Raw genomic sequence first — 12,729 nt, 5'->3', positions numbered from 1 at the left:
ACATTTCATAGAGCAGCAAGGTTCATCCTCACACCAAGAAAAGCAATATATAAAGAGATGTAAAGTATGTATAGAAGCCCAGGAAAATATTTCAATGCATTTTGCAGATACACTCTTTGGAGGAAGATGCTGTGTAAGCATGGTCAGAAAAAGTCTTGAGTTTGAAAGCTCATTCAGACTTCCTTGCTGCCTCAGTTGAGCAAGCTGAAAATAGTTGCTAGATTAGATAAATCCTCAAGGTCCTGTAGCCCAGTGGCATATCTTCAGAGAAGGTTTTGTTATGTATACATGCTGCTGGTTGTACCTGCAGTTTAATCCGTGCTTAGTGTATGTCACCTTGACCTGAATCCAACCTGAAGGATAGAGGCTAAGTGGGGAATTAATGTTGGGACTACAAGCTCAGTTCAGCACATGAGTCAGCACAGCCTGAAAGCATCCAAATAGTTTTATTGTCCCATACAATTGTGGCAGAGATGTCTGTGGCTAAGTAGTGTGCTATTTGTGATAGACAGTTAAAACCATACGTTGTTTTGTGTAAATTGCCTGAGAAAATTAATACTTTTTGCATCCCAAAGTCAAAAGATGGAATTGCTTTTACATGCCATAGTGCTGTGGTGAGAGTCTTCCCCAGTTAGAGGGCTTTTTACGGTTAAGCTCAGTAGGGTCAGAATGCAATTTTTAGCGCAAAGAACATCAGTAGATAAAAAAGCGTAAGGCAGTTTACAAAGCCATTATTCAGACAAATATGTCGTATGGGACTGCTGACCACACAGGCATTGTGTTCCCTACTTTTCTCTTCAGCATGTACATACAGTATTTCATGCTGATCTTCTGTGTCTTTCCTTTTTCATCATGGGTCTGTGATGTCAAACTATGACACTAGGGCGGGGGAAAGGATGTTTCTCTGACAAGTACCAACTCATTAAAATGGTATTCGACAGAAAAATATATAGAGAATTTATTGGGCTACAAGGATATTTCATATCACATAAATATCACATATCATAAATATCACAAGGATATTTATATATATTGTTCTCATATATGAGTCTTCAGTCCTGACTGTGCTTTCATTTCCATTAAATTGATTCCATTCTAGCCACACCAACTAAAGAGTTTTTCCAAATTTACACACACAGAGGTGGGTAGAACCACACACTCACCAACTGAAGGGTTAACATGGTGAAATGCAAGTTCAATTCCTAAAGTTTCTGTCAAAAGCATGTTGGTGCTTCTTTCAGCAGCTCAGCAGTGTCCAGCTTTAAGCTTGTCCTAAGACAGGGTATCAGAGAATCATAGAATATGCTGAGTTGAAAAGGACCCATCAGGATCATGGAGTCCAATTCCTGGCTCAGAGCAGGATACTCCAGGAATCATGTCATGTGTTGTCCAAACACTTGAACTTTGTCAGGCTTGATGCTGTGACTACTTCATGGGCAGGTCTGTTCAAAGGCTCAACCACCCTCTGGGTGAAAAACCTTTTCCTGATACCTAACTCCCCCGACTCAGCTTCATGCCATTTCCTCGAGTCCTGTCACCAGTCACCAGAGTGAAGAGATCAGAACGTGGCCTCTGCTTCCCCTTCTGAGGATTTTGAAGACACAGTGAGGTCTCCCATCAGTCTCTTCTACGCTGAACAAATCAAGTGACTTTAGCCACTTCTCATAAGGCTTCTCCTCCAGACCTCTCACCATCCTGATGGCCCTCCTCTGGATGCACTCTAATTGCTTAATGTCTTTTTTATATTGTGGTGCCCAAAACTGCATGTAATATTCAATATGAGAGGCCGCACCACTGCAGAACAGAGCAGGACAATCACCTCCCTTGACCAGCTGGCAATGCTGTGCTTAACATGGTACAGGACAGAGTTGGCCCTCCTGGCTGTCAGGGCACTGCTGACTCATATTCAAGTCGCCATCAACCAGGACCCCCAGGTCCCCTTCTGCAGCACTGCTTTCCAGCCTCTCATTCCCCAGTCTATACACATAACCAGGGTTGCCCCATCCCAAGTGCAGAATGTGGCACTTACCCTCATTGAACTTCACCTGGTTGGTGATTGCCCAGTCCTCTAATTTGCTGAGGTGTCTCTGCAGGGTCTCTCTGACCTCGAGGGAGTGAACAGCTCCTTCCAGTTTAGTGTCATCAGCAAAGTTACTTAGCATCCCTTCCAGTCCCACCTCCAAGTTGTTAAGAAAGATGTTAAAGAGAACTATGCCAAGGATGGAACCTTGTGGAACCCCATTAGTGACTGGACACCAGCCTCTCCAGTAGTTTAGCCTCTCTGCTTTACTTCTGTCTGAATCTGGTAAGCTGCACATAAAAGGTGACATAGCATTGATCCACTAGGCAAGCCCACAAAACTAAAGAGTTGTCACCTAAGTCCATAGTCCAAATAGGAATTGAGGAGGACACCGCACAGAAATTTCTCCTTTCAACTACTTTGATGCAGTGCTAGTTGCCATGGGAGGCAGAACCTGCTGTTTTACTGCTGTACCTTCCACAGCAGCACAGAGAAATAAGCACACGTGCATTCAGGAATCATTTATCACTAAGTTTATAAACTGTAGTGCCTGAACCAGCTAGTTCAAAGTCGGTTTGGGTGTTGCAAAACAAGTCACGGCATAATAGCAGATGAAGTCTTTGGTTGTTGGAGTTATTTGGGGCACAACATGAAGTATTTTCAGAGTACACTGCTGGTAAGGCTTATTTGTCTCATCCAGTGATTGCTAACACTGTGCAGTGACCACTTCTTGGCAACACTCCTCTTTCTGTGCTAAGTTAAACAGCACTGTTCTGTTTTACCCTCTGCCTTTCTATTTTTGGGTGCTAAAAGAGTTACCAGGGTGTGTTATGCACACTCCAAAGCCAGAGTTTTGAACAACTCAGAGAACTGATGATAAGTGAGGTGCATTTTTTATGTCTGGTTTGCCAGTATTAGCAGGGATTATTCAGCCCATGCCAGAAGTGGGCAAAAAGCTATTAGTGGTTGTGAGGGACCCTGGTGTTTGTGAATGGAGTTAGCCTTAACATAGAATGAATTCCAGGCACCCATGTAAAACCCAGCATCACGAGACCTTGGAAAGCCTGCAGGTGACATGGGAGTGCCTGTACACCATTTCTTCAAATAGGAGAAAACAGGAAGTACTGTGGGACTGCAAAGTTACTGTTAATGGCACAGTTTCTGCTCTGTTCTTGGAATTAAAATAACATCATTCCCAATGGCTGCCAGTGCCAGCTGATGAGATCCCTACTTTATGAAAAATAAATGCAAATGTTTTGCTTTATGTTAGCTATGTTAAGTTGCATTTTTGGCACTTGCGACCAAGATTTCTGACAATAACATAAAAATACATCTTGGGTTTCTAATTCAGTTTAAAAAAAAAATAATCCAAAGTGAGTGCAACTGTTTGGCACAACAGCGTGACATTTGCATAGCATGTTCACACAAGCTCTGGAGAAAAGTAATGATGATACCTAATTCAGTTTTGCTATGTCACAGCTGTAAATGAAACTCAAATTACCAGGTTTTGGTCAAAACTGCAGGAGAGCAGAATGCTCAGTTTAATAATTTTAAAACTAGGCCTTGTGTTTAATGGATTAGCTTTGCCACTGTCAATAGAATAATTTGTTACTGAGAAAGGAAAACTGATAGGGGCTTGAGTGTTCAGACAGTAAGTTCAAGAGATGATATTCATAATCAAATAAATGTAAATATTTTTATTTTAAAAAATGTTAATGGCACCTTAGAGGCAGTCATGACTACACAACCAAATATACAAAAATTACATTTTTGTAATTGCATCTTTCCACAGTACTGCACAAAATGGAAATAATATGAGAAACGTTGCAGGTGACACACTGAGACAATTAATTTTAGTCAATAAAAGCAGACAGTTTTTGGTACACCTTGATACTACCAGACCCAGATTCCCTGGGTAAAAAGGAAAGGTGGCTTTGTGCAAAACTTCCCAACAACAGTACAACTTAATATGCTAAACATACAGCAAATCAACCGTACAAGACAGTTTGACTAGGCCTCATGCAGTCTTTATATACAGCATCATCTCGGCTTTTTCAGGGAAAATAAGCAATTCCACTGACTAAAACAAAACTTTTCTTGGTCTTTCACTGTTGTAATGTAAAATTGTCTGATTCTTTGTGCAGGATTCTACTTAGGATCAGAGAGACCATTCCAACTTTATCTGAAAACAAGTCCTTTATAATCTCTTGTACTTTAAAGGGAAGCAATATAATTAATTAAGGCCATGTTCTGGCATGATGGTAAATGAAGAAAGCAGATAAATATTTGCTTGATTAAAAAAATAGAGAATAAATTTGCCTGATTGCTAGTCCTAGATGGACTTTTGGAAGTGATTAAATTTTGTTATCTAAATTAAAGTGTTTAATTACAATAATCTGTGTTTACCTTCTGTCGTACCATTGAATATGGAAGTAAAATGTCTTTATCATATTGGAAAGGGACTCGGTTTCCCAAAATAAAAAGAAAAGCAAATAAAAAAAAGTTGGTTTTCATACCACCTAAATGAACCTCAAGGTTCTGTGTTGGTTGTTTTTTTTCCCACATTTCTTCTTAATTGATTTTGATTCCAGAAAGCACTACCTGTGATTATGTAGTTAATATTGTATCAAACATAAGCCTGAGTTGATACCTTTTTGAACAGCTGCATTCAACTTTAAGTGTTAGAGTACTTGTTTATTATGTTGTTCAGTAGCTAATAATTAGTTTGTAACCCTTATGATTACAAAACTGAAGCTTATGCTTACAGTGGATTTGTCTAGCTTCAGTTCTAGTCAGTGTATCATGTATCTTTCCTACAGCAAATTGTATTCACCTATTGAATTTCTATTCCCCAGATAAGCAGTTATGATTTGTTCAAAGAAAACCACTGGCTTTTAAATATCCTTCATGGACAGCAGATATCGGATCTATATGTGATGGTCCTGCAGCAGAGGCACTGCATAACACAAGCATTTTAATATTAAACTAAAATGCAGTGAGATTTTATAGTGGCTCTATAAGAATTCAGAACAAGTAGATATCATATCACAGGAGTGCAATAAAATGAGAAGTTGCATGAATGCATATAATGTAAAGCAGAACGGCGAAGAAATTTAAACTGAGTCTCATTCAGTCCCACCAATCACTAATTGGACATTCAACAGTAACAGAGCTGAAGCTAGTTGAAGCTAGCAGAGGGATCCATTCAACAAGTTTTAGAGAAAGCCTCATTTAGTGCTGAAAGCTGAAGTGGGAGAAATCAGGAAAATTGTGCTAACTTTCCTAAGAAATTAATCTCCAGAACCCTCTGAACAAAAAGCTGCCAACAGCCTACTGAACAGTATGAACAACTAATTGAGGGGCTTTTCCATCAGAGAACTACTGTCAAAGTGAAGTGAAATAATTGACTACCAGGCAGCACCAAGCAAAAAAGACACTACCTGGCAACTTTTTGTTGAGTAGGAGTATTTTAGAGGCTCATGATGAGCAGGTGTAAGAAATATCCTAAGAATGTCTAATGTGTTGTATGAGAACATAAAAGCAAACTGTATCCTGACAGAACATGGTTAATTCCTTGAGAAGCTGAACAGAGTTCTCCTTAAGAGGTCTTGCAATTCTCTGGGTTGGCCTACTCATACTTTCATGGTAAGCAGAGCTCTGACTGCAGGCCAGATATGTACATTCACATAATCCCAGTCTAGAGAGAGGAAGTGATCCCAGTACCGAAGATAATGGCACAGGCACCAGTCTGCTCTTGATCCTGCTCTTGATCTAACAGCTTGCTAGCCTGTCCCACCACATCCTGGTAGTGTTTGTATCTGTTCCCTGTAGGAAAATGCTAGGAAGAACTTTTCTACACTGAAGCTGCCCGGTTTTATGGGCAGCTAATGATTCACTGCAGCAAGAAAGAAAAAGCCTCATCTCCCTTTTTGTCCTTGCTTCATACTCATGAGATCTTTCTACCAGCCCTTTAATATCTAGATGTGCAGAACCATACATCTCTTACGCCAAGGTTTTCTTCCAGTCTAGTGAACTAACATGGCATATGGAAGACTTCACCACACACCAGTGTTAGCACAAGGTAGGAAATGGAGGGGTGATGGCAGAAGGGGAGACTCCTCTCCCCTTGGGTGGCTTCCACTTGGCAGGGTTCCTGGCACTGCAGCCTTACTCTGTGCAAAACTATAGCAGTTTCACTCAAAAGCAAGCTTTTGCCCTTCACTATTTTATTATTTACTTGATGTGTGCCACATCCTCCAGTGATTTAAATCCAGCAGAGAAAATAGAGAATTGATGTGCCCATTCACCAGTTAGAGTTGTTTTAATTTGCATAACTAATATTATGCAGTTTTTTTATCTTTTTCTGTGTCCTCTGCCAGATGTAAAGTTAATATGGAAATGCAAGATCTTCCTGTTTCCAATTTGAACACAGATTCTATCAAGATAGTGACCAATCTTTTGTAGAGCCATTGATTTTACATTCTACCCTCATTTTGCACTGAGGCTGTCTTCCAGAATTGCAATAGGATGCCCTTGGAGCAGAGGCCTTCATGGTCCCAGGTTGTACAATACCAGCTTCCCTTGTTACAAGAAAAATACACCTGACCTTGAGACTACCTGATGTAACACTTAACTACATAAACTAGCACTGGGAGGATTATCTCTTTAAACATATAATCATGCAACAGGCAAAGGAGATTTTCTTACATACACATTATTAACAGGTGGCATTCCTTTCTTGCACATCTAACCTTCTGAACTCATTTAACAAAACGCTAAACAAACTGTTTTCTCAAGAGACCAAAACAGAAGGTAGCTTTGCAAGCTGAATATAAGAATGAAGATTATAATAAAGATGGCAAGAAAACACCATGAAGCATCACAGCATTCTTAGGATCAGAACTAGGATTCTTTTTGTTTGGTTTTGGTAATGGATGTATAATCATGTGACTAGGGAAATGAGGGAGTGGGAGAGTCATAGGGCTGATTAGTAAAATGGGTGGTGGAGTTTAGGAAAAGACTTCAGAAAGGAAAGGGCTCTGAATAAAACTACATTCATTAGCTAAAGAAATGGGGAAAAAAAAGGAAAAAAACCCATTATATCATTATATGCCTTTTCAAAATGAAGATAGGACCACAATGTAAGAAAGCCATGGAAAAAACCAAGAGGATCTGAGAAAACATCAAAAGGAAACAAAAACCCACCAAGGAAAACCTTTATTGTGATGTAAAAGTCAGGCAAAAGCTGCTGCTTTTTTAATTTTTCTAACATTGTGGAAGGGACTTTCCTGGGAAGATAAGTTTATGAGTTGCCTCAGTGGAAGCAGTGCCCTCAGTCTATCTGCTGGCTGTAAAAGGAGGCCAAGTACAGCTGCTTGGAAGGTGGGGGTGAATGCCTGTTGCAATGCACGCAATACAGTGACAAAATGGGTTAAGAGACATGGGAAGGTCTCCCTGAACTGAACAGCAGCAGGAGCACATGTAGCAAGGAAGGCAGAAAAGTTTTCTGCATAGCACAATACATCTTTCCTTCTTCAGGGGATACCAGGAATACAGGAGTAAAGAGAAAAAAAAATGAAAAGAATAATGTATCTATATAATCATTTTTCCTGACACAGTCAGGGATAAACCAATCGGCAAGTCTGGGCTCTTAAAAGTCATATTTCTCTCAGCAGGACTTTTGCTTCCACTCCACCATGCTCTGAGACGAGGTGGGGCTGGGTTAGGATAACATGGGTGTGCCTGACCTGATCCAGTTCCGGCGCCTGCAAACCAGCACAGTCCTTCCTGAATTCTCTGTTCGAAGATGTAGTACATATAAAGAATTCTTTAAAAATTTTTTAAGTGTTTTAATTGAATTTTCTAATTGCTGAGTCATATTATTATTTATGAAGTTAATTCTGTCCTTTCTTCAGTTCCTGAAACCACAAAAAGTAACTATTCACTGTTAATCCAATCATGGTAAAATGTCAAAGTTCTTCCCCTGCCTCTCCCTCCCCCACTCCCTTTCCTCAGAATAAGGTCCTCACAACTTCTACAGCAAATATTGCACTTGATTAAAAACAAATACACACACCAAGCCTCTCCCTCCCTCCTGTAATACCAGCATAGAAAATACTGCAACTGAAAAGAAAATCTGTCATGACAATTATTTTCACAGGTAGTAACACTGAACATCAAATAACTGGAGACACTATCTTTTCATTTAATGGAGAGTGGAGAAGAATTGTCGTTGTGGTGGTTTGTTTTGTGGTGGTTTTTGTTTGTTTGTTTTTAATAAAGATCTTGTTTTACATCGTGGCTGAAAGCCAAGCAGATTTCAGGGAAATTTTTTTGCAGTTCTTAAATCAAGCAAAATAAATTCCAGTGAGAAAACAAACCCAACCCTGTCTCCTAGTAGTAGTACTGCATGTTAATACATTATTTTCAGGAATGTTTGTCAAGAGAGTCTGCAGTTTGTATATTTACAGAAGTTTAACTCCCTGCTCCCCTAAGAAGCGTTTCATTCAGGTTTCTGCCACATTCTTTAATCTGACACAAGAAAGAAATCCACTGTACCCAGAGTCACCTATATGCTTTGCATCAAGTCAGAACACCCCAGCAATTCAGTGCTAACAAAGGCTAACCTCAGTGATGCCTTTCTGTGTACTTCTTTCCCCCTGCAGGTTACAAGGGTTGAAGCAAGTGCACTGGTCTGGATAACAACTACCAGCTACTTGCTTCTTTACTCCTTTACAAAGTGGTCTGGAGATCTTATCATTCCATTCAGTCCATCTTTGGAAGTCTTATGCCACATGTATGTGTTTCCCAAATGTGATAAGGAACAGTGCCAGAATGAACAACTGCTAACTGTGGTCAATAGTCATCATTGGTCTAATTTACAAACAATAAACTCTGTGCAAAAAGTTACTAGCAGAAGCATCGAGTTTCATTGGTCCTGAAAACTAGAAACTCCATATACAGATACTCATTAATTTAGAATCAAGAACTAGTAATACATATGACAGCACAATTTGGCTTGTTACTCCAGTTGGATTCAGAGAGAAATTAATTTATGAGTCTAACAGGGCCGATACACATTATGGGACTCCCTCCTGTCACACTCTTTGCACTCCAGCCTAGTAAAAAGCACAGCTGACACTTGCAGTTGCTGGGATTCCTCCCAGACCATCATACCATCTTTTGTGGGTGTGGGTTTGTAAAGTGGACAACATTTTGTATTAAGGCAGAAGACTGACTTAAGTGAGCAGTTCATCACAGACATAGCCAGTTAGACAAAATCAGATTGAACAACTGACTGCCAACGAATATGCTTTTATGCATTTACACCAGAATTTGTATACACACAGTGCTTAAAAAACAGGGAGGGGAAGAAAATGAAAAAAAAAAAAAAAAGAAAAAAGAAAAAAAAAAGTCCAACGGCTTCATCTTGGTATAATCATCCTTTCTATGGCACAAATTATATGATCCCAGTTTTTACAAAATATTGCCAGCAGCGTCACTGCGAAAAAAGTGCAGATGATATGAAAGCGGCTCTTCATCATAGGAGCAATGAACTTTGCAATAGTAGAAACACACACTAAGATGACAGTCATGAAGGCCAGGATAACATTTATACATTTCCCCAGGAGCACTTTGGCATTAACTGTTTCAGACTGCTGTGCTTGCTGTTCCTGCTGATGGAGCTCCAGTTTGGACACCCGGGTCTGGCATGATTCCAAGGCTTCCTGGAGACAGAAAACAAGAATTAGGGCAGCTGTACTTCCATTCAACACTTTTTCATGTTTTAGCTGCTGAGCCATCCATCAGCTAGATTAGATGTGTAATTTATTATACACTGCTGAAATTTCAGTGAACCACGAACTTCTTTAAAAAAGTGCACATGTATATCTACATGAATGTATCACTGCCTGCTCAGGCATAATCAAGTCTAACAACACTGGTCACAGTGTAGTTTTTACCTTTTTCATGCTTGAGAAAAAGCATCATAACTCTAATGTTCATGACAGATGTTTGCTGTATATACTGATGAGATAAAGTACTGAGAAAGCTGTTGCCATAGCAACTATCACTGCGTTAGAACAGCAACAAAATTGGTTTCTTTCTATATACTATAGAAAACATTAGGGTGGGCTTGCTGCAATACTAATTAAATCTACTTTGCAACATGTAGTATTTGTTTTACATAACCTCTATGGTCTACATTTTTTTTCTCTCAAAGCCACCTGTTGCACAATGTGGGCTTGAGTCCTCTGTAAGATCTGGCCTTCTCCCTCTATCAGTGTGAAGGCTCATTGATCCATACCCCAAATGGGCAGGGGAGACAGTGGAGAAACCTGCAGTGGTGCTTTTATGGGATTCTCTTTCATATGATCTATTCCTCTTTACAATTTGTTCCAAAGGGAGCAGACCTTTCTCTTCTTCTTGAGGATGGACTAAAAGCAATCTTTGAGTAAAATGCTTTCTAAGGCACTAACCCCACACTTAAGCCCTCCCAAAGTGAAACATAGAAAAATTTCCAACTGCTTCACTTATTTGCCAAAATGCACTTCTTGCTGGAGTTGGGATTTGGGCACCAATAGTGGTAACATGGTGGAAGGCTATAATTTAATGAGATTGATCAATGTGACATAACCTTTTACCACTGCATAAAAGGGAAAACTGATGTTCCAGCATCCCTACTTCCTTCCCCACTCTCAAACTCCAAACATTTTCCTTGCACTGGCGGGGGCATTCACCTGATCACACAGTAAGCTGTTTCAACCCAAACCTCTGTGTATTAACTCTGTCTTGCTGGGTCAGTTCTCTTATTTTAGCAAGTTGAACTGGCTTACCATGAGATCAGCCAGGCACCAAGGTCATTGCAGAGCACACAGCACAGTGTGTTACACAAAACTGGTTTCTTTCACTGTTCTAGGAATTAGTTATATATACATATATATATATATAAGACAATTCTTAATGGGTGGCACAAAGTCCCTTATGGTTCATGCATGCTCTCCACTACACACTAAAGACCTTTCCTGGTACTTATTCCACTCTGACTGTAAGTTATTCTCAAATCTTGTGCTGCTTTAGAGAAAGTCTAGCTGCAAAAGTCTGGTACCTGCAGCTCTGCATTGAGAGGCTGAGCATGTCTTTAGAAACGATCTGCACATCCTTTAGCGACAGAGTTAAGTTGTTACTCAAAATATCCAGAGCTTAAATGCCTTCTCTCTATTTTAGCTTATCTGCCAACCCCCCCAAAGAGGCAGGTTTAAACAGGCTCAGCTGTATAGAGATAAAAGAAACAAGGTTGTATCAATGTAGCACTTCGATTAGTTTTAAAAGTCTCTGACATCCCCCCCAGGATTCTGCTAACAAGTTAGCGATTAGCTCATAGTCCTTCTGCTGGACAGCTCAGGTCTCATGTTTTTACATCCTCAAGATACCTTTACAGAAAGGAGTTCTCTTTTCTTTAAATCTATCAGATCTCTCTCTTCTTTAAACCTACAAAGGAACCTATGATGCACTTAGATTTAGTACATCCTTTCCCATTCTGTTCCCAGGAGCTTCCTGACTCTCACACCAGTTAGGAAACTGTGATCATCCTCCTGCCTGCAGGCTCTGTGTTTAGAAATGTGAGCACAGGGTTACAGGACAGGTTTTAGCTTCTTTTACCATCTGAGGCAATATGAAGACAGTCTTTGAGCATTCCTCATTTGTTCACGAATAGGTAAAGCATAACAACGTTTTCACCATTTTTCACCACTTGCTCAGGCTTTAAGTAGAAATATTATGCATTATATAAGTGATTATATTGTATATAAATATTCAAGTATGTAGCTACATGCCATCAGGACACACTTGTAGACATTATTACTGGCTTTTGATTGAAGCCAGACATAACTACAACTGATCACTAAGGTGAACACATTCTACAGTTTTAATCATAGAGGTTGTTGTGACCATGGCTTAAAACTCTTAAATTATAACTGGCAAATCTACAAGTCTATTTATCAATTAGCTCTCTTACTTTTTACCTGAAGCTCAATTTACAATAAACCTTGCCAGTGATGAGACTACTTACTGGAGAAAGTCTGAACAAGAAGTTTGTGTTAGGACATTGTCAAAGGTGGCATTTTACACAATACGAGGAGACTTAATTCCTTCCTCCTCTAGCGCAAGAAATTAAAACAGACCATTCTTCAACCACAAGTCTGCCCAGCCTACATCATCAATTCCAGTAGAAAAAATTCTGAATCCAGTAAAACAAATGAAGACTCACATTGATTTAATATGCTGGGGTTTCACTTTAAAACAGACAAAACATGGGCTTAAATCTTTCCCCAGACTCCTTATTTACAAAGCTGCAGAAAGATGTGAGTGTTCCATGGTACAAGATTTCCACCAAATATTAGAAGTCTATGGTAAGGAAAAACGTACCTGAACATCTCGTGATCGCTCATATGCCTGATACGCCACTTTCTCCTCTATGCTGGCTAGCTCTTGTTTCAAGTTTGCTGTCTCATGTTGATGAAGATCAGTGAGGTCATTTAACTGGTCCTCCAATCTTTCGTATCTTATTAGGAAAAGAGGTCTAAATTTAGTGCCTTCTATTCAAGAAATGCTAAATCATGAACACAATTACACATTTTAAAAGATAGTTTTTCAGTGTACTATGAATTCATAGGACTGGCATTACAAAGCACATAAAGGAAATCAGTAAA

General features: G+C 39.6%; 1 protein-coding gene across 2 annotated transcripts in view; it reads right to left on the bottom strand.

The window, feature by feature from the left end:
- Nucleotides 1-3,690: 3,690 nt before the first annotated feature.
- The window catches only part of TMCC3 (transmembrane and coiled-coil domain family 3), a 139,721-nt gene continuing 130,682 nt past the window's right edge, over nucleotides 3,691-12,729 (bottom strand). For both annotated transcript variants that reach the window (XM_029963567.1, XM_018080681.2), the window contains exons 3-4: nucleotides 12,446-12,581; nucleotides 3,691-9,747 (exon numbers count right to left, since the gene is read on the bottom strand). In XM_029963567.1, coding sequence (XP_029819427.1) covers nucleotides 9,445-9,747; nucleotides 12,446-12,581 — 439 coding nt within the window. In that variant the 3' untranslated portion in view covers nucleotides 3,691-9,444. The remainder of the gene's footprint in view (nucleotides 9,748-12,445; nucleotides 12,582-12,729) is intronic.

Source organism: Manacus vitellinus, unplaced genomic scaffold (genome assembly GCF_001715985.3).
Source record: "Manacus vitellinus isolate BGI_N305 unplaced genomic scaffold, ASM171598v3 scaffold_5_pilon, whole genome shotgun sequence".
Classification (NCBI taxonomy): Eukaryota; Metazoa; Chordata; class Aves; order Passeriformes; family Pipridae; genus Manacus; species Manacus vitellinus.
Note: the sequence above shows the minus strand (reverse complement) of the source record. Positions and strands in the feature narration are given on the sequence as shown.